At 40.4% G+C, this 22,161-nt stretch overlaps 1 protein-coding gene across 4 annotated transcripts in view; it reads left to right on the top strand.

Moving 5' to 3' along the window:
- abi3bpa (ABI family member 3 binding protein a) overlaps window positions 1-20,975 on the top strand; it is a 39,240-nt gene extending 18,265 nt beyond the window's left edge. For 2 of the 4 annotated variants that reach the window (XM_042494817.2, XM_042494818.2), the window contains 14 exons: window positions 1,376-3,433; window positions 4,524-4,601; window positions 5,010-5,195; window positions 5,923-5,988; window positions 10,592-10,663; window positions 12,905-13,030; window positions 13,412-13,501; window positions 13,622-13,831; window positions 15,408-15,513; window positions 17,362-17,441; window positions 18,031-18,060; window positions 18,164-18,322; window positions 19,672-19,794; window positions 19,880-20,975. In XM_042494817.2, coding sequence (XP_042350751.2) covers window positions 1,376-3,433; window positions 4,524-4,601; window positions 5,010-5,195; window positions 5,923-5,988; window positions 10,592-10,663; window positions 12,905-13,030; window positions 13,412-13,501; window positions 13,622-13,831; window positions 15,408-15,513; window positions 17,362-17,441; window positions 18,031-18,060; window positions 18,164-18,322; window positions 19,672-19,794; window positions 19,880-19,995 — 3,500 coding nt within the window. In that variant the 3' untranslated portion in view covers window positions 19,996-20,975. The remainder of the gene's footprint in view (window positions 1-1,375; window positions 3,434-4,523; window positions 4,602-5,009; window positions 5,196-5,922; window positions 5,989-10,591; window positions 10,664-12,904; window positions 13,031-13,411; window positions 13,502-13,621; window positions 13,832-15,407; window positions 15,514-17,361; window positions 17,442-18,030; window positions 18,061-18,163; window positions 18,323-19,671; window positions 19,795-19,879) is intronic. The other 2 variants (XM_042494819.2, XM_042494820.2) reach the window with 1 other exon arrangement.
- The last annotated feature ends 1,186 nt before the right edge of the window (window positions 20,976-22,161 follow it).

Genomic DNA, 22,161 nt, shown 5'->3' with positions numbered 1-22,161 from the left:
TGCATTTCAGATCAGTCATGTGTCAAATATACAGACAATATATTATCCTGTGCCTTGCCATCTGTAAATCTCATCATTACCAACTCAATCTAGCATCAGTCCAAGACCTTATATGAGTATATATATTTCAGTTTTTTTTTCTTTCAGCCTAGAGGCTTTTGCTTTCAATGCAGGCGATGGTGTGAAGTCTGCATGACAGACCTGCATGCATAAGACATTCCTTTCTCTCCCACAGGAACTCAAGCAGAATTTTTACCTTACTTTTCTTCTTTTACCTTTTCTTTCTATGTTCCTTTGTTTTGCACTGAGCTTAATTGTTATTAAATGAAGCCAGAGTGTTGCCATATGGTAAGTCCCGATACAGGGACTGGATGCATATGAATACAGTAGACCTGTTCAATTTCAGTAGCTCCTTCAAACATAGCCTTTTGTATTTTGTATTACTAGTTTGTATTATTTGCAACCCCTGTTATCCAACAATCCATTTGCACCAGTCAGTTATTCAATGTAGTATTCATGGGTTGATTTGGAGGATCCAGTCCCTGTGTTGAGACTGTATTTTCCATTTCTTTTAGATATACTGGAGGCAGTTCCAGGAAATAGTCATTTGACCAATGTTCCCTGTTCTTGGTTGGTTGGTTAATTCCATTGCATTAGCCAACAATCCCCCCAAAACAGAAGTATTTTAAACATTACGCTGCCATAAAGTTGAGTACTAAAGGCCAGGAATTCAATGTTATCATTTGCTTTCCTTGCCTTCCTGCTGTTTTTTTTTCAAGCCCTCTCTTTCTTATTTTGTTGACTTCCCTTCTTTTTCTCTCTCATTCTCTGTCACTGAGGTGAACATCTCATCAGACTGAACAATCAGTTTAGAATGGTCCATCAAAATCTCAAAGCAAGTAATCAGTCAGCAACTATTAAACCCTCATGTGTCATAGACTCTTGGAGGCAGAGCCAATGGATTTGGATGGTTGTCGCTCACAGGCATCCTGGCCTTGATAGCTGAGTCTGTCTGTAGTAAAACGGCTGTTACATTTCAAATACCTCCATATGGTCTCTTTGCCTTTGATATTGGACCCCCTCTATCAGACATGTGCAAAGTAGAAGGTATTGTGTAACTTGTGCTTTAGTCCAAGATTAGCACTGTGAGTTCTCAGGCCAGTAGCTACTGGCACTTCTACTGATCTAAATGTCAGCTGTACCCTAACTTTATGCCTTAATGTCTTGCTTTCATAATTTTCTGGACAATGAAATAACATTTTTTACTTCAATTTGTAAAAATAATCTTTCCTACACAATATCATATATGAAATTATATTTTACAGCACAGCACTGTGGCTTCATGGCCATATTTTTTCTCTCTCACACAACCCAGGAGGAGGAGACCGCTCAAGATCTGTCTTGACTCCTTTCATGGAGCCCCCTATAGCTCCCAAACACCCACCTCCACCATGTATTACGACCACCACAGCATCTGTGTTGGTCACCCAACCTCATGCACAACCTCAACCAAACCCCCAGCTCCAGCCTCAGTATCTGCCACCTCAACAACCAAAGCCCCAAAAACCTCAACCTCAGCCTCAACCAAAACCCTTTTTCCGACCACAACTCCAACCCACATCCCAGCCCATATTCCAGACCCAACCGCAACCGCAACCGCAACCGCAACCCAAACCCCAACCCAAACCCCAACCCAAAACCCCACCCCCACCAACATCCCAGCCCCTATTCCAGACTCAACCACAACCCCAACTAACATCCAAGCCTGTATTCCAGACCAAACCACAACCCGAAACTACATCCAAGCCCATCTACAAGACCAAACCACAACCCAGAACAACATCCAAGCCCCTATTCCAGACCCAACCGCAACCCCAACTAACATCCAAGCCTGTATTCCAGACCAAACCACAACCCGAAACAACATCCAAGCCCACCTACAAGACCAAACCACAACCCGAAACAACATCCAAGCCCACCTACAAGACCAAACCACAACCCGAAACAACATCCAAGCCCATATTCCAGACAGAACCACAACCCCAACTAACATCCAAGCCTGTATTCCAGACCAAACCACAACCCGAAACAACATCCACGCCCATATTCCAGACCAAACCACAACCCCAAACAACATTCAAACCCGTATTCAGGACCAAACTACAACCCCAAACAACATCCAAACCAGTATTCCAGACCAAACCACAACCCCAAACAACATCCAAGCCCATGTTCGGGACCAAACCACAACCCCAAACAACATCCAAACCCATATTCAGGACCAAACTACAACCCCAAACAACATCCAAGCCCATATTCCAGACCCAACCACAACCACAACCAACATCCAAGCCCAAATTTCAGACCCAACCACAACCTCAACTAACATCCAAGCCCATATTCCAGACCAAGCCCCAACCAACATCCCAGCCCAAAATTCCAACCCAACCCCAATCAACACCTAAGCTCAAAATCCAGACCCCACCTCAGTCACAAACATGGTCAAAGCCACATTCCCAATCACAACCTCAAACCACAACCCAGCTCCAGGCTGAACCACAACCTCAACCTACCCTCCAGCCAAAACATCAGGCCCAAACTCAAACACAACTGCATCCAAAGACTCAGAGCCAGTCTCACCTTCAAACACCTCCCCAGCCCACACCTGTGGCACACCCTCAAACACCTCAGCCAACACTTCATCATATACCTCAGACCCAACAAGTACTACCAAAGATTCACATTGGACCACAACCTCAACCACAAATTCGATCTACAACTCAGCCACAAGCCCAAACACAACCTCAACCAAATACCAACACACAGCCTAAACCACAATTTCAATCTACAACTCAGCTACAAACCCAAACACAACCTCAACCAAAGACCATCCCACAGCCCCAGCCACAGCTTCCACCAAAAACCAACCCAGAACCTCAACTTACCACCAAGCAACTGGCTAAGGCCCAGCCAACACCTGAACCAGAGATTTTTTTCCAACCAGAGTCCAAAACACAGCCTCAACCAAAGAGCCAACCCAAGCCCAAAACACGGCCTCAACCAAAGAGCCAAGCCAAGCCCAAAACACAGCCTCAACCTAAGCCCAAAACCCTGCTTCCACCAAAGAGACAACCCAAGCCCCAACCACCATTTCAACCAAAAAAACAGCCAAAGCCTCAGCAACCACCTCAACCAAAAAAACAGCATCAACAAAAGCCCCGAACAAGGGACCAACAAGAAACTCACCCCAAAACCCAGGCCCAACCTGAATTAAATTCTCAATCCATTCCCCAACCCCAACCTTCACAAAATGCCCAGACTCAGTCCCCGCTTGCCCTTCTCCCCAAGCCTCAACCGCAACCTGGGCTGCAGCCTCAGACCAGGACCTACTCTGATCCTCCCAAGGTCACCCTAAGGCAGGCAGTATCCACGGGTAAAGACCCTTCTTTTTGCCATCAGCAATCAAGTATTAAGACCTTATCTAAAATTACATTTTAAAAGGGGCATATTGAATCAAATATTAGTTTTCTGTTTCTATGAAGTTTTTAAGGTAAACCAAATAGATGTTGGTATTGCGGAAATCTGGTTAATAAAGTTGATTATGATCTTGTTGAGTTGTCAAAAGTCTATCTTTGCAATAGATTTTGCTTTTATAAAATCATCACTTGGCAAAGCAAAAGTCTCGTTTTTACTAAGCAGTCCAGTTCAGTTTAGTTTGTTACAGAATAGACGAGTTATTTTGTGTTTCCAATGTCCAAGTTTTGGATTGTACCAATAAAATTGCTCTGTTCCCTCCTGTTTTTTGGGCACCCCTCAGAGATACCTCGCACATTTAGAATGCTAATCCAATACCAAAAGTTTGAGCTAGAAATACTGCAGTCTGATGATTGGTCAAGAGAAAAGCATCACTTTTGCTTTACAAGGACTTGCTCTATAAGCACTCTATAAATAAAATGTATTATTATTATTATTTATTAATGCACAAACCTGCTACTTTTAAATATCCCATTTATTGCAACCAAGACTCTTAACATTTCAACTAGTTCTTTTTTGTTCTGAAAATGTCGGGTGCAACCCCACTCGAACAATCAACCAGGTGCAGATGTTCCTCTGCATTTCCTGTGAAGATGAAATTTAGCGAGAGATGGACATAGTGATGCTGTCAATACTATCCTGTAACAATCCGGCCCACATGTTCGAGTACTGTCTGTGGTGGAAATGCCAAACAGATCTAGAGGTTAGGTACATGTCCATAAAGGTTACAGGTATACCGAAAGTATTTGGTGGAAACGCGTTTAAAAAGACAGTCCGTGTACACATGTACCATCTGAATGGGCCTGGTCAAAGTTCAGCATTGTATGACTGCATGAAAGACGTTACTCTTCATGGATATCATGATGACAACTTCCTTTTACCAACATCTAAATCTACTTGTCCATTATCTCCATTATGCCCCCTTTAAAAGTAAAAAAATACACACCTATACGTTATCTTAGATAAATAGTGAGTTTTCTCTCATACAGCTCCTAGTCCACCAGAAGAGGGCAAGCCTCTACCAAGACCTGCCCTGGCTACAGAGAAGGCTGGTAGTTACAATCAGGGTAAACACCATGACAAGTGTGTCCCATTACCATGTCTGCTTTTGTCAAGTCACGTGGAAACCCAGTGCTTTCAGTCGTACTTCAAACCATTGGATGATGTCACTGCTTCCCCATCTCCATCTCCATCTCACCACCCTACACACCCCATCATTACTCCCGCCTTCATGTGTGCTTCCATTTTCAGCCCAGCACACTCACCTCACCCCCGCCCACTCACAACCAGAGCACTCTGGCTGGCTTTCGATGTCGTTTATGTCTCTCTGTTGTTTATGTCTTTCTGTCGTTTCATTCATTGTCCACTCTTCTACATTCTTCTTCACTGATGTGCCCTATCATTTATTCCATCTAGGTAAAGCTGTCGGAAGTGGATCATCCCTAACCTCCACAATTGCTTTTCTGCTCATCTAGGTACTGGCGTCCTCAGGCCATCAGTTCCTGAAGCTCCTCGTTCTTCCATTAGCTCTTCAGTAACTCCAGTAGGAAGAAACACCACGCTGCCCCGCACCCGGGTTCCTCCTCATACTACTCGTAATAGTGGCAGACCAATTTCTCCATCCAAGACATTCACCTCTCAAAGCTCCAGCACACCTGGGGGTAATGGAGAATTCACTTCCCTTCCTCTCACTCCCTCTTACCAAGTTGCTACCTCAGGTTATCCTCTCCTGTCAGCACTCTTTCATGCTCTCGTCTGCAGCTGCTGAAGAAGACAAACAAACTCCTGATTTAGCACATGATCTTTCTTTGAATGTACACGATAGACATTTGGATACTTGTGCCTTTCTCCCTTTCCTGTTCACTCTTGTGCCTCACCTCCTTTCCACAGTCCATATGTTCTCCACGCTCTGCCACATGTGCTCGGTGTGTATTTCACAGTTTTACCACGAGCATCAGTGGCGTCTCTGGGGTCACGATCGTTAACATGATTTACGTTCCCTCTTGCTGGACGGGTGGGAAGTCTGGCCACAGCACTGGCCAGGACACACCACATTTTACACCAACCATGCCAAGCCAAGCACTGTGCAGACAGTACAGCCGCTGCAGCCAGTTTCTCTTTCTCTCTCCCAATCTCTTCCTCTCTCAAACACACCCACACACTCCCCAAAGAGTTATAGAGGAATAGAGTGAGAACTGTCAAAGGATAGAATTTATGTTTCAAAGTCATGGCATTTCAATTTGTGTATCCACAACATCTGTAAAACCAGGTTGAAGACACAAACAAGTCTTCAGCTTTAAAAAAGCATTTTTCTTTCTTTTTATTTGGTATTTGTTTGTCATGGTGACAGAAAACATCTTATAACAGACCTTTTTCTCCCTTCAACAGCCGATGGGGCGCATCATAGGGGCAATGCTCTTCCTAAACCTGTGGTGTGGTCCAAAGAAAAACCTGGTAAAGACAAACCAAGATAATCACCTTTCAGCGTCACTCGCTCACTAACCTAAGAGGCGCTGTCATGTCATGTCCCACACAGTGCTTTTGTCACAATCCTCTCATGCTTTGTCTGTCAGTGTGATGTTTTGTGTCTGGTCATGGTCTGTGTTGTCCAATAGTCCCAGTGGCTCATACTTGACTGAGACTGAGGCCATATATAATTCTAATTTTGGCATATACCTGTCCTTTCCACATTGTTTAGTCTACCATACATATGGACCTGAAATCCGGAACTGGTTCAGATTAGTTTGAGAATAGCTTTAGCCTGCTTGTTGAGAAAGGTGAATGTGGTTTGTCCTTTTTTAGGTCAATCACATTGTTTCCATTCTGCCAGGCAGGCTCAGTTAATTAGAGTAATTGAATCCTCTTCAAGTAGTAATGCAAACCATGTCTGGACCGCATGCATTAATGACAATGCTACGCTCACTCCTTGTTGTTTGGAGTAGTGAAGAGAGGTTGTGCTTCAGTCCCATGTCACAGCTGGTGCGTGTTATTTCTGGAAACTTTGGCAGTTTCAGAGGTCTTCAAGGAGTCACATGGCTCTCTGGAAGCAACTCTACAGAAAATAATTTTGCCTGCCACCCTGCACACACATCCAAGCACAACGCTCATAGTGACTGTTTGTACTTTTCTAAAAGGTCCAATCTCAATACACCCCTTGACTCAAGCCCTTACTCTTTTGTTTTGCACGCTGATGTCTTGGGATAGAGGGGTAGGGTGTTACAGCTACATGAGTCTCACAACGGCGGCTTTTCAGAAGCACACTTTAAACAGTGAACAGCCAGCCAACAGCTTAAAATTTTCTCTTTTTTAAAAAAATTAATGATGTTTCAATGTATTATGGTTCTTTTCTTTAAAAACAAGCACAACAAAAGAAACTGCTAGTATGCCGATGTCTCGGTAGCCAGCTAGCTAATGTTACATTATTGCTGCTGATTTGAGCAAAACAGTACTGCATTTTGGCATATTTCCATATTGCATACCCCTATGATGGCAAATGACACCAAAAATTTGACTTAAGTCCAGCAGCGAAGCTGTTGCACTTGTAAGCGCTTGTTTGCTATCAGTCTAGGTTAGCAGGGTGGGATCGTGGGTCGTTAACATTAGGCTACAGAGCATAGTTGCCTATTATTGAGGCAGTTCTTTTTTTATTCAATGAGTTGTTTGATCAGTTGATAGCTTTAAACGTTAGTTGTGGACGAAATGTGAGTATCCTGACATTTGCGAAACGATGCCTATAGCCCACTTAATCACAACTGTAGATGATGGCATATTCAAAATGTTCTGTAACACTCTTTGCATCTGTTTGTGTAAATGCCAGCATACTGATGAGGTATCAGAGTCTTGAAAAGCTGTCCTATTTAATGGGGGAAGTTTTCAACCACCAGCCCTCTGTTCCAAGGGGCGAGTTGGCGCTTGAAAACAAGGGGTGGGGTGAAAATTTGACATAGTATTAGGCCTTCACCTTCACGTAGTTCACCTTCCCACTCCAAAAATGTAAATGGCACGCAACAAAATATTATTCTAACTTCTTTAACCACATAGCACTCTGCAGCTTAATATTGTACACAACAGCTGGTACAGAGTTTGCTTTTGGTGTGAATGAGAGTGTTTCCTTGACAGTTTTATAGAGCTCAATTTCACATTGGCATCTTAACTTGGATTTGTTTCAAAGCTCTGCTTATAGTGGACTGCAGGTGTGTAATGGACAGCGTCCATCCATGACTCTCATCCATGAAATGTGAGCACGTGTTGTAAAAGCAACAAACCTCAGTGATGTGAGGCAGTGGTTTGTATTTCAGTGGGAATATTTTTCTGGATGGAACGTAAATCCCCGTGTTTTGATTGCATCTATTTTCACGTTCTCACCCTGAAGATGAAGTTGTCTGACAGAAACCAGCGCTCACACCACTGCTGCTGTTTTACATCATGGAGCTGAGTCTGAAGCCATTGGCAAATCAGAGACTCCGCCTGCTGTTTTGAGGGGTTTATTTGGCGACAGCAGACCAAAAACAAGCGCTGTAGAAACTTCAGAGCGCCAACCAGATTGAATATGCTTTGAAGGCATTAGAGCTGCAACGCTTTATCAATTAGTTGTCAACTATTAAAGTCATCGCCAAATAATTTGATCATCAATTCATTAAAATCAAAATTCTCTCAGTCCTGCCTCTTAGATGTGAATATTTTATGGTATCTTTACTTCTCTATGACAGTAAACTGATGTCTAGACATTTAAGGATGTCATTTTGGACTTTTGGAAACACTGATTGACATTTTCTCAAATTTTATAGACCAAACAACAAATTGATTTATCAAGAAAATAATCCACAATGAATAAATAGATTAATTAACAATGAAAATAAATATTGGTTGCAGCCCTAGTAGACATATTGTAGACATACAAAGATCAGCCAAAACATTAAAACCACTGGCTGGTGAAGTGAATAACATTGACCATATCATTAGATTGCAATTCAGCTGGGAAAGTTTTGGTCCTGGCATTTATGTGGTTGCCACTTAACCCACTGAAACACCATTACAGTTCAAGTACCCCACCTCATGGCCATGACACTCCCCAAGGGCAGTTAGCCCCCACTGAGACAATGCACCATTCAACATTGCAAAAACTGCTCATGAATGGCCCAAGGACCATGACAAGGAGCTCAAGGCATGGACCTGGCCTCCAAATTTCCTAGAGCCCAATCTAATCGAGCATTTGTGGGATAAGGTGGTATACCACCTCACAACATATAGGACTCAAAGGATCTGCTGCCAGCACCCTGGTGAGAAACACCACAGGACTCCTCCAAGAGGTCCTGTGTCCATGCCTGGACAGGTCAGAGCCAAGTCCGATCCAAGGAAGCCCCACTGTGGATACGGGATACATCTTGGGTAATGGCACATCTGACAAATACTTGATCAGATTGGGATCTGTGGAATTTAGTGGCCAGTCTGATGCCTTGACTGCCATTCCTGAGCAGATTTTATGGTGTGGCATTGTGCACTGTCCTTCTTGGGGCTCCACTGCCATTGGGGAGTGCTGTTTCCATTAGAAAGGGTACTTGGTCTGCAACATTTTTGGGTGGGTGGAGTGTGTCAAGTGGCATCCGCATGAATGTCAGGACCCAAGGTTTTCCAGCAGAACATTGCATTGTGACAAGATAATTAATGTTGTTTACATCACCAGCCAGTGGTTTTAATGTTTTTGCTGATCTGTGAGTATTGTTGACATCAGATATTATGACATTACATAGGGTTGGCCCTGTTCTCATTTTCTGCTCAGATAACCATGACATCGCTCTTCTGAGCTGTCAGCCGTCACCTCATGTACTAATTGTAATTGTATATCACGAGACTGGCATTTAAATGACCACATCACTATGTTGTTTTACTTTCAGTACGAGCATATGTTTGCTATTAGTTGTCAGTTATACCATGTGTGAGTCAGAATGTATTCTCAGTGTTAATCAACGAGACTTGTCGGCAGATGTTGTTTCAGTCTTGATAGCCTCAACTTTCTTCTCTTGGGAGTAAGATGCCAAAGATCTCTGATTTATGCCGACTCCTCGGGAGGTCGGTTCCAAGGGAGGAAACGAATCCAAGAGAAATGTTTCTGAGGTGTTTTGGCCTCAGTTGTACAGTTACAGAATGTTGTCAACAGAGGGACTGTTAATGAATCTCTGAGATAAGAAAATGACAAAGGGAGTGGATGCTCTGAAAATGAATCCCAACAGTTAAAAATGGATTATCTCAGTGCAACTCAGATGCGTGTAACGGAAATTTCATGTGTCAAACCTCCCAGAGCTCAACCACCACCTCTTGAGATATCACAACAAAGATTTAGGGAGATTACGCTTGTTTAATAGCATTAAATCATTTCAGAACCTCAGTGTTAAGATTGACAGTCTGTAGCTGAGGTGTTTTCTTAAAGCCTTGCTGTTTCTTGTGAATACTTATCCAGTTCACTGTAGCCAATTCATTCCTTGTGTTCATTAGAGTGAAACTGATCTGGTCTTCATCTCATAGCTTGGCTTGTTCTTTATGTCATTGTTTTTGCCATGGTGCAGGAATTCAGTGGAAAATTTGGTGGTCAAACAGCATTCGATCCAAAATAATTTTTCGCAGATTTGAGTCAAAATAATATAAAAAGTTGTTGGATCTTCTGCCTTACTTTCCTATTTAGAATTCACTGAGGATTTTTTAAATTCCTCACTTATTCATCTGGGGATTTTGGGTGAGTGGTTAAAGCACCGGTTTAGAGTTTCGAGGTTATTAAACACTGACATGGTTTTCATCAGTCATAGACCATGGTAGTGCTCTGTGGCAGCATTTCACAAACTGCATTTTCAGCATTTCACATGCAATCTGCTTTGCTTTTATGTGCTTTATTGTTGCTTGTATATTATGTTTGTGTTTGTAAAAACTTGACATTCTTTCATTGTTATTGCACTATTAGAATAACCAACAACACTTGTTTTCAGTTTTTTATCTCTTCTTCAGTGCCGACCACCTGTTCTTTTTTTCAATGTGAGTCTTAATCTGAACTCTTGTTTTCCTCAAGTTCCTGCAGTCCTGCGTCCCGCTAATCCTGCCAACAAGAGACTCAACCTGGTGGGGAAACCCAGTGACCATGGTGAGGGCAACAGTGATTGCTGCACTGAACACTGCTGCACCTTGTCCTGTTTACTGTAGTTATGCACAGAACAGCAAGCCAAGGGGAGGGCTTGACCTCAGCTGCTTCTTAAAGGAATACTTCACTCCCCAAATGACCTCTTGTACGTCAATTCAATATGTGCTACACTGACTTTGTGAGGGTGAATAAAGAATCCAGAAACAAAGAAAATTCTTGTTGAATTAGAGTTAAAGGGGCCGGAGTTTAACAACAGCAAAAGTATATCAAAACATCTGTTTACAAACTCTCACCCAACTTGTGTAGAATAATACTCATGTCATTTTTTTCAGTCATATGCCCAGTACTTCCCAACAGAACAGCCCTTATTGAGGGGAAAGTGAACTCAAAGCCAGAGTCCAGTGACAAAAAGAGTAATTTTAACTTGCTGAACATGGGAGCTGCTGGTCTACCACTGCCTCTATCAGTTTTTGTATGTTATTGTGTGACTTTGATGTTTTAAAGGGTTAGTTTGGATTCCCCAAAGTCACATAATAACACTGTGTTCAGCAGTAAAATCACTGTTTTTGTCAGTGGAGTCTGGCTTTAAAAAGAGCAAAATATCACTTTTAGTTCAGTTCCCCATTGGAAAGATCTGTCTTTTTGGGAAGTACTAAGCATAAGACTCGATAAATGTGACCTGGATTATACTGCACAAAATATGCGAGACTTTGTAAACAGATGTTTTGATATCAGTTAAACTTGTCTCCTTTAACTTCAATTCATTGAGATTTTTCCCATTTTGGACTCTTCGTTCACCATGCAAGAAAAAGCATGTTTCTTCCTGAATTCATAGTAACACGGGTTAAGTGATTGATTTATAAATAGTAATTTTGGAGGTGAAGTGTTTCTTTAAGCCAGTGGTTCTCAGATATTTCTCTGTGGCCTCCATTGAATACAGAAAAAAATTATAGCCTACTTCCCTGGTTAAGGTTAGCGCAAACACTGGATACAAGGTGAAGCAGCAAGCTTTTCTGAGTCCAGAGGTAACAGAATCCACACTACAAGTGAAGACTCACTTACTAATAGATAGTGACACAACCTGGTGTTTTACACTTTTTTTTTCTCTTTTGTTTGGTTAGAAATTATCTTTATGACGCTGATAGCCAGATTTTGTTCCCTTTTGACAAAGCAATGCTAGCAGTTACCCCTGTTGCCAGTCTTTGTGCTAAGCTAAGCTAACAGGCTGCTTGTTTTATTGACTTACTGTGTATTTATCACAGAGAGAATGGTTTTAATCTCATTTAACTTTCAGCAAGAAAGCGAATATGCGTATTACCCCAAATGCAGAACTATTCTTCAAACTTAACTGCCAAAATCTGAATACACATAAGACATAAGGCTTGCTCACACATTAACAGTGAACCTGAAACAAATAAGCATTTTTTTTTTAAATTAATTTAATGACTTGTTTAACATGATTGCTCAGTGAAAATCTCGTACTTTCCTTTTTTCCTTTCTGAAAATCTGTTTATCTTGAATTTCACGTTGTGTTGTCCGACTGAAGCTTGCTAAGCTCCATCTTTTGCTAGCGTGAAAGCACTCTTGTTTGTTTATTAGTACCACATGAATCTGATTTATTCAACTTAATTCCCACCGCACATTTCTTTTTTCCACAAGGTCAAGTAAGTCTCTGCTGCAATGCCTCTGCACCCTTTGTTATAGTTCACTGTCTTCAGCTGTCCTCTGCAAATAAAGACGTGCTTATAACTCATGTGAGCTTGCCAGGAAATGTACAATGTTTGCATTTATCTTAACTTTACGGCTTGTCTCAATGGTCTTGACGCTAAGGCTTTTTTCATGAACTTTTACAGTGTTCAATCTGTCACTTGTTTCTTTCTCCCTTTCCTCACAAAGTGTGTACTTTATGTGCACAGAGCTTTTGTGTGTGTGTGTGTGTGTGTGTGTGTGTGTGCGTGCGTGCGTGTGTGTGTGTGTGTGTGTGTGTGTGCGCGCATGGTTCTGAGCATCTGGGCATCTTTGCTCTCAGCAGATGTATTCTGGCAGACCCTTTTCCCCTTTAAAGAGCACAGGAGATATTACTCAACAAGCAATCTCTGATCTTTCAGCAGCCAGGAAAAGGCCACTGAGTTGCTCAGTGAGGATGGCCAGAGCAGATGGATCACAACTGTGTGTGACTATGAGTCAGATGATGAGGGAGAAGAACTGATCTCTTCTCCTCCTCCTGCTGCTCTCTGTCCTCAGATAAACCCATGGACCTCAAACAGGGAGACAAGGAGTCCATCTTGAAGCCATTCCCTCTGGTCACAGCCAAACCTAAGCAAGAGCGCAGGCAGCAGCAGACAACCACCTCTGCCCCGGCAGTAAACAGTACGACCAACACAACTTTTAATGTATCTAAGGAGGAAAGTTATGACTCATTATTGTTACTGCTTTCATACCTTCTGGCAAAATTGAGTACCTCCATAAATGAGAAAATATATGTGATTGAAAAAGCTTTTTGACTCTGAGTAGATGCCTGCATGTGATAATAATCAGGAGATGTTGGCAATGCAGCTTGCAGGTGTGTGTAGTAGTAAGGTAAAGAAAGAACATTTTCAATATTAAGCGCCTTAGTGTAGGCCAGAGCAGGTGCTGGGCTGGCCGGTCTTTGACATGGGCCAAAGCTATAAAAATGAAGACAGAGAGAGCTGCCAGGGACTGCTGGCACATCAAACTAACCCTAGCTCATTTCTCCTGTTTCCTTTTCAGCCAGCCGCTTTGACATAAATGAGAACTCTTCCATATTCAGGCCTGTGCCTGCATCAGAGGTAGACATCATGGGCAAGAAGCGCTTTGTAGGTAAGTCTTCATCATGGCCATTTAAAATCACCACCTTTCTCACCCGGTACTATTGCATGAATAACCAAAAGAGGAAATAGGTAAATAAATAACTGGCATTTTTATTGTTCCTATCTACAGCTCCTCATGTGGTCTACAAGACAGATAAGAAGCCAGATGAGCCGTGCTCCATCACCACCTCCCTCACTTACTTCCCTGACGAGGAGGGCAGTGATCAGAACGTGACTGGTCCTCCCCGCGTCCCTCCCTCCAACCTCACTGTGGTTACTGTGGAGGGCTGCCCATCTTTCGTCATTCTCGACTGGCAGAAATCTGACAATGAAACCAGAGGTACGATAAATATGAGTATAAGTTGGATATTTTTTTAAAAAGTAGGGACAAAACTGGAGTGTAAAGCCATTCTGCAATGCTCTGTGTCCTAAAGACCTTGGGGTCTCTGGGTATGAAATGAGTTGCAGTCCTTGGACTGCAACTCAAGTTTAGTTTTGTTTTGTTACATGAGCACTTTTATAGACGAGAACTCCATCTTCACCTAGTTATGTTTTGTCTTCATTCATAACAAAAGGTGTACAGATGCAAATGGAACCACTGTCTTATTTGAAACACTTGATAAAGGGTTAATATTAACTAACAGCAGAGGGCTGTAACTAGGTAAGTTATGGTTAAAGGGGACCTATTAAACTTTTCTTTTTATTCTGTCATATAATAATATTACAGTGTCGAATGGTCATATTAAACATGCCCAAAATTTTAAAAAAATGAGGTAGGCCTAAATGTATTCAAAAGTAATCCCTGTGAGTAAAAACCTAAGACTTCAGACTGTAAGACTGTTCTAAATACACATCAGCTCTTGACAGATTTCTTTATATGGCCATCTGCTCAAGGCATGCTGCTCCGTAAAGCATTTACATTACATATACTGCTGTAGTTACCTGTAAACGTCAGGGAAACCTGTAAACTTTGTTGCTGATGTTATACATTTGTCCCAGATTTCAGATCATATTCCTGCTGGAACATGTCTGATTGTGAAGATTTTTGTTTAGAAGCCTTTACTGGTTATTTTTTTACAGTGGAAAATGTTCCAGCACAAAGAATAAATAAAGCAATGTTTGAACATTAAAGCATGTAAACATGTTCTAGTAGAACCCCCAAATACTAATTTGACCTGAAAATGAGCATAATAAACTCCTTTTTATGATAATTTAGTAAAGCTTTATTGATCATTAATAAGAGAATTTTACTGAGAGTGTCTAGGTTTTGGTTGATGTTCAGCCGCTTCAGAACAATTTATCAAAATCCAACATGACATTCGATCATTTATCTTCTGGACAGGTGCCAAAATTTAATCCAAATTATTAAGAACTTATTAGTATTAGCAACTTACGGATATATAAAGAATTAATAGATAATTTCTTAACCATTAGGAAAGCGGACATATAAAGTTGTTATATTATTATTAGAAAGTGATAATAGGTAAATTGTGGAGGCCTTTTAATGTCACAACATAACCCCAAACCTCAATCCTGGCTCCAGTTCAACTCAGTTCAGTTCAGTTCAGTTCAGTTCAGTTCAGTTCAGTTCAGTTCAATTCAATTCAATTCAATTCAATTCAATTCAATTCAATTCAATTCAATTTATAAAGCCCATTATCACAAATCACAACTTGCCTCAGACTGCTTTCCATCATATGACATCGCTCTGTCCTGGGACCCTCACAACGACTATGGAAAAGCTCCCCCCAAAAAAACCTTTAAAAGGAAACATCTCACATCTCTCCCATCAAAATATCTCACAATAAATCATAAGATTATTTTGGTAAAACTCCAAAAATTGAGGTTGTGTAATTTGCGGCTGTTAACAGCTGAAACGTGTTAAAAAAGCAAACTGATATTGTCTCTTTTGTCAGAGTATGAAGTTGTGTCCACCACCAAAGGACCAAATGGAGAGGAGGTGTCCGTACTGACGACCAACCAGACACACACAGCCGTGGAGAATCTCAAACCAGAGAGCAGGTACGTAACAATATTGTGTTAGACAATTCATGTAAAAATTAGATTTTCTACCTTAATTTTTTTCCTTAAATCTTCTAGTTGGTCAGGTACTCTTACTGTGTGTAGTGTGGAAACAACCACCAGGTTTATATTAACATAAGATTATCCACATGAACCATTTGCTCAAAGGATCCCTGTGGAGTTTTTGACGTCGAGTAGCACTAAGGAGCAGTTTGTCTATGAGTGGATCCCTGTTTTGCTTATGTTGTGTACGCGCCAGAAGACGCAAATGAATGCACATGCACACAGGTGATGTGACACATATTCCTGCCAATGGTGTCATGCTATTTCACTGATCACCAGGTGGCAGTAAGACATATATTGGGGAAATAGGTCTCTGTAAATCAGTGAATACATATTTTGAGCAACACAACCCTGCAAAATGACTAATTTCACAATCAGGATTTGATCCATTTGGTCTGGTAACATATAAGATATCTAGAAGAGCTGCAAGATTAAATCATTCCTTTCCCAATCAAGTCAGCAGCTCGGCCGGCAGAAGTTAGCAGCTCAGCTCATGAAAGCCTGTTTGCTTGCTCAATGGGCCCAGTGACGCTGATAATCTGGGTAATTTTATACCTGGGAAGTCAGAACTTTTTTGGATTCATGCACCAGTGAGCAACTTCCATAGTAATGAACTGAGCCCTGCCTCCAACCTGTATGTGGTTCTCTTTACACACGGTTCCAACGGTCATGGAAAGTCTAGAAAAGCCATGGAAAATCTCATTTTCCAGGCCGGCAAATGTCATGGAATTAGTAAAAATCATTGAAAGTTTTGGGGAAAAGTCATGGAATGTTGTTACGTGTAATTGAATTGTTAAAATAATCCTCCATGCATAACCTTCCACGTAATATAACACAACAGCAGATTTCTTTTCTGTAGCAGACGACCTAACGTAGCTCTGGTATACGTCAATGTGAGACGTTTTGTTTACCATCACGTATGTTCCTTAATTTTCTCCCAATGTTCCATCTTTTCCTCCAGGAATGCCTTGCTTGAATAGAGTTTGAAACTGAAATGTTCTACAAAAGCAGAGCAAGTTTGGCAAAAAACAAACAAAAGAGAATTACCAATTAAAAGTCATGGAAAAGTTTTGAAAGTTCCATGAAATAATGTCAGAACTGTGTTTATACATCCATTGTAAACAATGCAGGTTTCAATTTTTAAGAACTGCCTTTGTGAGTTTTATGAGGGAAGACATGCATTCGGCATGTTTTTAGACCACAGTGATACACAAATGCATTTTTGGTGAGTGAATGTCATAGTTGTTTGTTTACAAGGAAACTCCACGGGGTAACTTTAACAAATACTGTATGCCTGAACCGCTGGCGGATTACACTAGTAAGTTTTACTGTAGATCTGATCATGAGAAGAGTATTTAATGACACTGAAAGGCTGTAAGCGTGCTTCTTACAGGTATCTTTAGAATACTTGTACATCTTGCAGTGAACTTTGTTTGTTTTCGTACATATAAAATGACCAAATCGAAACAAAAGCCGAGTAAATCTGGGTGGAGAGGTTCACTGAGTCTTTAATTAGATCTCAGCATCTGGAGTCTCAAAGCTCACAAAAACTGTCCTCTGGGCTGGGTTTCTCTGGCCCATCTACTGCCAGGACATCTGAACACAGCACGTGGAATAACCATCAGCTCTGTGCATGAGTGCGCGTGCGCGTGTGTGTGTCTGCGAACATTCATTTTTAGCTGTCAAAGGCATGAAAATATTATGCACCCCAGTTCTTGAGGTTGGGAGGAATTCAGATTAAAGTTTTTCAAAGTTTAGATGATGTCTTTTATTGTTTTATTTCAGTTATGAATTCACAGTAACACCAAAGAATGAGCTGGGAGCAGGACCCTCCACTGATCCCGTGTCATTCAGCACAGAATCAGGCAAGTTTTACAAACCATCTTATCAACTAAAGTCACACTATATATAAACCCTGATCTATTCGCTCTGACAGAAGACACTAATTAGCTGCATGTTAATGCCACTGTACACATTTCTAATTACCAGGCAGTCATTAGCATTGCTTTGAAGGCGGGCTATTAAGCAGTCATTAGACTAATGATTTCAACATTGCACTGGGGTCTGACTGATTAAGACTCAAGGGCCTTGTCAGCTCACCAGATGTCCTCCAAGGCTCATTTCTAACATCCACCTGGACCACAGCGCTCTGAACAAAGATAAATCTGCAGCAGCTTAAAGCAGCTGAACAACAGCCCCAAGCTGATCAAATGTTGTGTTTTTAAACTCACAATGACAACACAGAGAGGGGAGAGCTTTGCTTAACTGGCCTCCTGCCCTCATGCAATCAAAGTGCAGCCTGTTGGGGCTGAATATTGTAAATACTATGCCAAAAAGGCTCTGATACAAGTCTGGGTTTGTCTAGCACAATGATTTGAGATTACTCAGGACGCTGTGTTAAATCTGAGTCGTTTTGATGACGTTATTCATTGCACCTTTCTCTCACGTTTACAGCGGATCCACGAGTGAGCGAGCATGTTTCAGGTGAATATGATAATTTTCTCTTCTTATCAGACTGTTATTAGCATCAGTGCTGTTCATACAGACAACAAAGACCATGCTTAAGCCTCTAATGATTTCTTCACAGGCAAAGATGCCATCTGGACTCAGTTCCCATTCAAATCTGATGATTACTCTGAATGCAATGGAAAACAGTATGTGAAGAGAACTTGGTACAGAAAGTTTGTGGGCATCCAGCTCTGCAACTCCTTGAGATACAAGATCTACCTGAGCGACTCTCTCAACGGTAATTTCTCACCAAGACAAATGTGAACAAAGCAAATCACTTTTGAAGTCCTTGCATCCTTGTTTTAATTGGATAGCAGTTGACATTTTGCATTTATATTAGTGGTTAATTTTGGCCTCAACCTAGAGAGAAAAGTACAATTCATTTATTTTTCAAGTATACACAGTATACTAGTTTTTTTCGCGGTACATTATTTTTTATGACACTTTTTGTGGCAGATTATACTTTGCAGTTTTTTTATGACATTTTTAAAAGCATACTATACTATGACTTTTTGTGATTTTTTATGACAATTTTTATGGCATGCTATACTATAAAGTTTCCTATGACATTTTTACAAAGTGTTATTCTATGACACTTTCTATGACATGTTTTATGGTATATAATACTATGGCATTTTAATCACGTACTATACTGTGACATTTTTATGGCACACTATACAAGGATTTTTTTAAATTGTGATTGTGATTGTGACTTTTTGTGGTATACTATGTTTTTAATGATTTTTTATGACATACTATACTATAATGTTTTTGATGTAATTTTTTATGGCTACTAAACCATTATGTTTTTTATGACATACTATTTTATGACATCTGTATTGACATTTTTTATATTATACTGTACTATGTCTTTTTAAAGATATTTTTATGGCATGCTATACTATGACATTTTATGAAATATATGGCACATTATACTACGATGTTTTTCATGACATTTTCATGGCGTACCATACTAAAATGTTTTTCATGACTTTTTTATGACATACTTTATTATGGTGTTTTCTTTTCTGTGACTTTTTATGTCATACATTACTATGACATTTATTTTCAGAAACTCTATGGCATACTATGTCGTTTATTTACATTAATATTGCACATTACTCTATTATCTATCTATTTTTAACGACAATTTTATGGTAGACCATGATGTTTTTATGACATTTTTTATGGAAGACTACACTATGTATGTATTTTTAATGACACTTTTTATTGCATATGATGACATTTTTTGTGATTTTTTTCTCACACACAATAGAGCATTTTTTCTTCCTTTAAAACTGATAAATATGTTTGTTCTGTTCCTATCATTGGGAGTAATGCTGTCAAAGTAACTCACAGCAGCATAAAATGAAACACTGGCCATGCAAACATTTAAAAGCTTCCTAAACACTTTGAGGAATTTAGGTATCCTGAAGAAAATAACCTGGACTGTGTATTTATAACACACCATGACCCTTTCCTGATGAGCCCAATTTCATATTAATATGAACTCTGACAATCGAGATTTACAATGCACTCAGATTTATTTTCACAGCTTGCAACCTACTTCCTCTGTCTTGTCTGTAGGGAAGTTCTACAATATTGGAGATCAGACGGGGCACGGCGAGGACCACTGTCAATTTGTGGACTCGTTTCTGGATGGACGAACCGGCACACAGATGTTAGCTGACCAGCTACCGAGCAGGCCAGGTACTTTGGTTAAAAAATAATATTAAATCACTTTAAGTCTTATATAATATAGATCCTTATACCCTCCTCTGTGTCTTTGTACCAGGGTTTTATAGAGCGTTGAGACAGGAACCTGTCCACTTTGGAGAGATCGGAGGGAAGTCACATGTTACTTACGTAGGGTGGTACGAGTGTGGCACACCCATTCCTGGGAAGTGGTAAGACCCCACAGCGTTGCAGGAAGAAGAGCTTCCTTGGTAGGGAGAAAGAAGAAGACGCCTGACTTGGCCTAAAGGGAGGTGGGCCTCTCTTTCATGTTACCATGGACACTGTAGATGGGTCTGTTTGTATGAACTCAGCCTACTCTCGCAGGTATGAACCTTTACAAAACTCTTTTGAGTGCATTTGTAATATTGGTCTTAATTTCTCTATTTATCAAAAATGCATCCAATGAAGGAATGCAGGTGTTGAGTGAACCAAAATGTTGAATATACAGTAATTACAGAGAAAATGTTGGGAAGCTGGCTCCCAAAGTGTGATAACTTGTATGATATTATTTATCAAAGGGGGTTGTTATTGAACATTCTTTGTGTGCTCGAGCTTTGAGATGAGACAGTAAAAAATGTTCCCAATACATGTATGTCAGTGAGCACACACTTTGTGTCATTTGTATGCAGAAAGGTGCCAATCATACTTTCATTGTACATTTGGACTATGTAAAATAACAGTAAGCACAGACATGCAGAATTGACCCTCTGCTGGCCCTAAGGGATTGTTAGCAGTTGCAGTTTGCACAGTATTAAACCTTTGTTCATATATGTATATGGTGTGAAATACAGTATGTATACCAGGGATCATATAGTGATGCATTTCAGGTAAAACAGCTTTAGCAGAACTGTTGAGCCAAGTTCGAGCCCGGTTATTCTATGGGGTCACTTGGAAAGATTATGTATTTTCAGTGCTAGTGCAGTAATGCCCTCTATTTTATAAATGAATAAAATATATATAAAATGCCTTAATGTGGAAATGACATAAGCAAATTACATAATTTATCTTTTTGTGTTAAAACTTATGACAAAGTGTACATAAAGCTATAAATCATTGGAGAGAAATTGTCAGGTTTTTTCCACATCTGTCATAACAGTTGTTTTTGATTCAATATCTATGTTTTCAGCAATAAATCTTGGTTTTATATTTACTTATATTCATTTCCATCTGACTTCAATTACATTTATGGCAAAGGGAAAGCTAGACATTTGGGAAATTACACATTATTTACTTTATAGCCGAGTGTTTGATGAGACGATTTACATGCACTGTCAGAACATACTTTCAGCAGCTGGCTAACTTAGCTTAGGCATACTATACTGAAGTCTTTATAGCACACTATATTATGATTTTTTTTTTTTAAATTGACATGTATAAAGTATACTATACAATGACTTTTTATGCCCCTGCACAGACGATTGCTGTGGCCAAAAGCATTATGATGCATGACATTTTTTATGGCATACTATGCCTGATGACGTTTTAAATCTTTTTTAAAATACTACATTATGGTGTACAGTAGCTACTATATTTTTTTTGACACATTCTATGCCTTAGCTCTTAGCTACAGTGTTGTTGGTTAACTTAAGGTTATGTGACTGCACTTTCTTTCAGAAATTTGATAACTGCTGAGTTAAATCTCCATGAAAAAGTGACTACATTAATGTCAAATAAATCAGTTGTAGCAGTAAGTACAATATTTCCCACTGAAATAAAGTAGTCCAATGGAATTACCCAAGTAAAGCTACCTCAAATTGTATCTGACAAGCTAGATTACCTGAGTAAATATCGACCAGTATCATTAATTTATGAGGCAGCGACACTCATCATTTATCTTCCAGTTTAAAATGAACAAATTAAAGAAATGTATGTTTTGTGACAGTGTGCAATTGAGTTTTAGATGATTTTTAATAAGAGGTCTGGACATTCAGGCTGAAACTGTAAACATTTGATTAGCACGAGTGAAGTCTGTGTAGTTAATATATGAATCTCGCAGTGAGAGAAAGCTTTAAGTCCCCCGTGTTAAAAAAATCTGCCAGAAACTACACGCTGCTGTGATTGGTTGGCTCCTCTGTAAGCATTTGATGACGCGCAGCGGAGATCCCGCCCACCTCGGCATCAACCAATCTGGAATCGGCATGCGGTGTAATCGCGAGACTACCGCGGTGAGATTTCATTTCAAAAATGGCAGCGCCCAAACGCGAGAGAATCCTTCGACACTTCGGCTCTTTATCTTTAAATTAAACATCAGATCTGCCTTAAACTTGACGTGACTTTACTTCAAATCAACACACAGGACGACATAACACGATTGTCAGAGTTGAGGAACCGCAGGACTTC

Source organism: Plectropomus leopardus, chromosome 10 (genome assembly GCF_026936395.1).
Source record: "Plectropomus leopardus strain MGB_pleo_1.0 chromosome 10, ASM2693639v1, whole genome shotgun sequence".
Taxonomy (NCBI): Eukaryota; Metazoa; Chordata; class Actinopteri; order Perciformes; family Serranidae; genus Plectropomus; species Plectropomus leopardus.
Note: the sequence above shows the minus strand (reverse complement) of the source record. Positions and strands in the feature narration are given on the sequence as shown.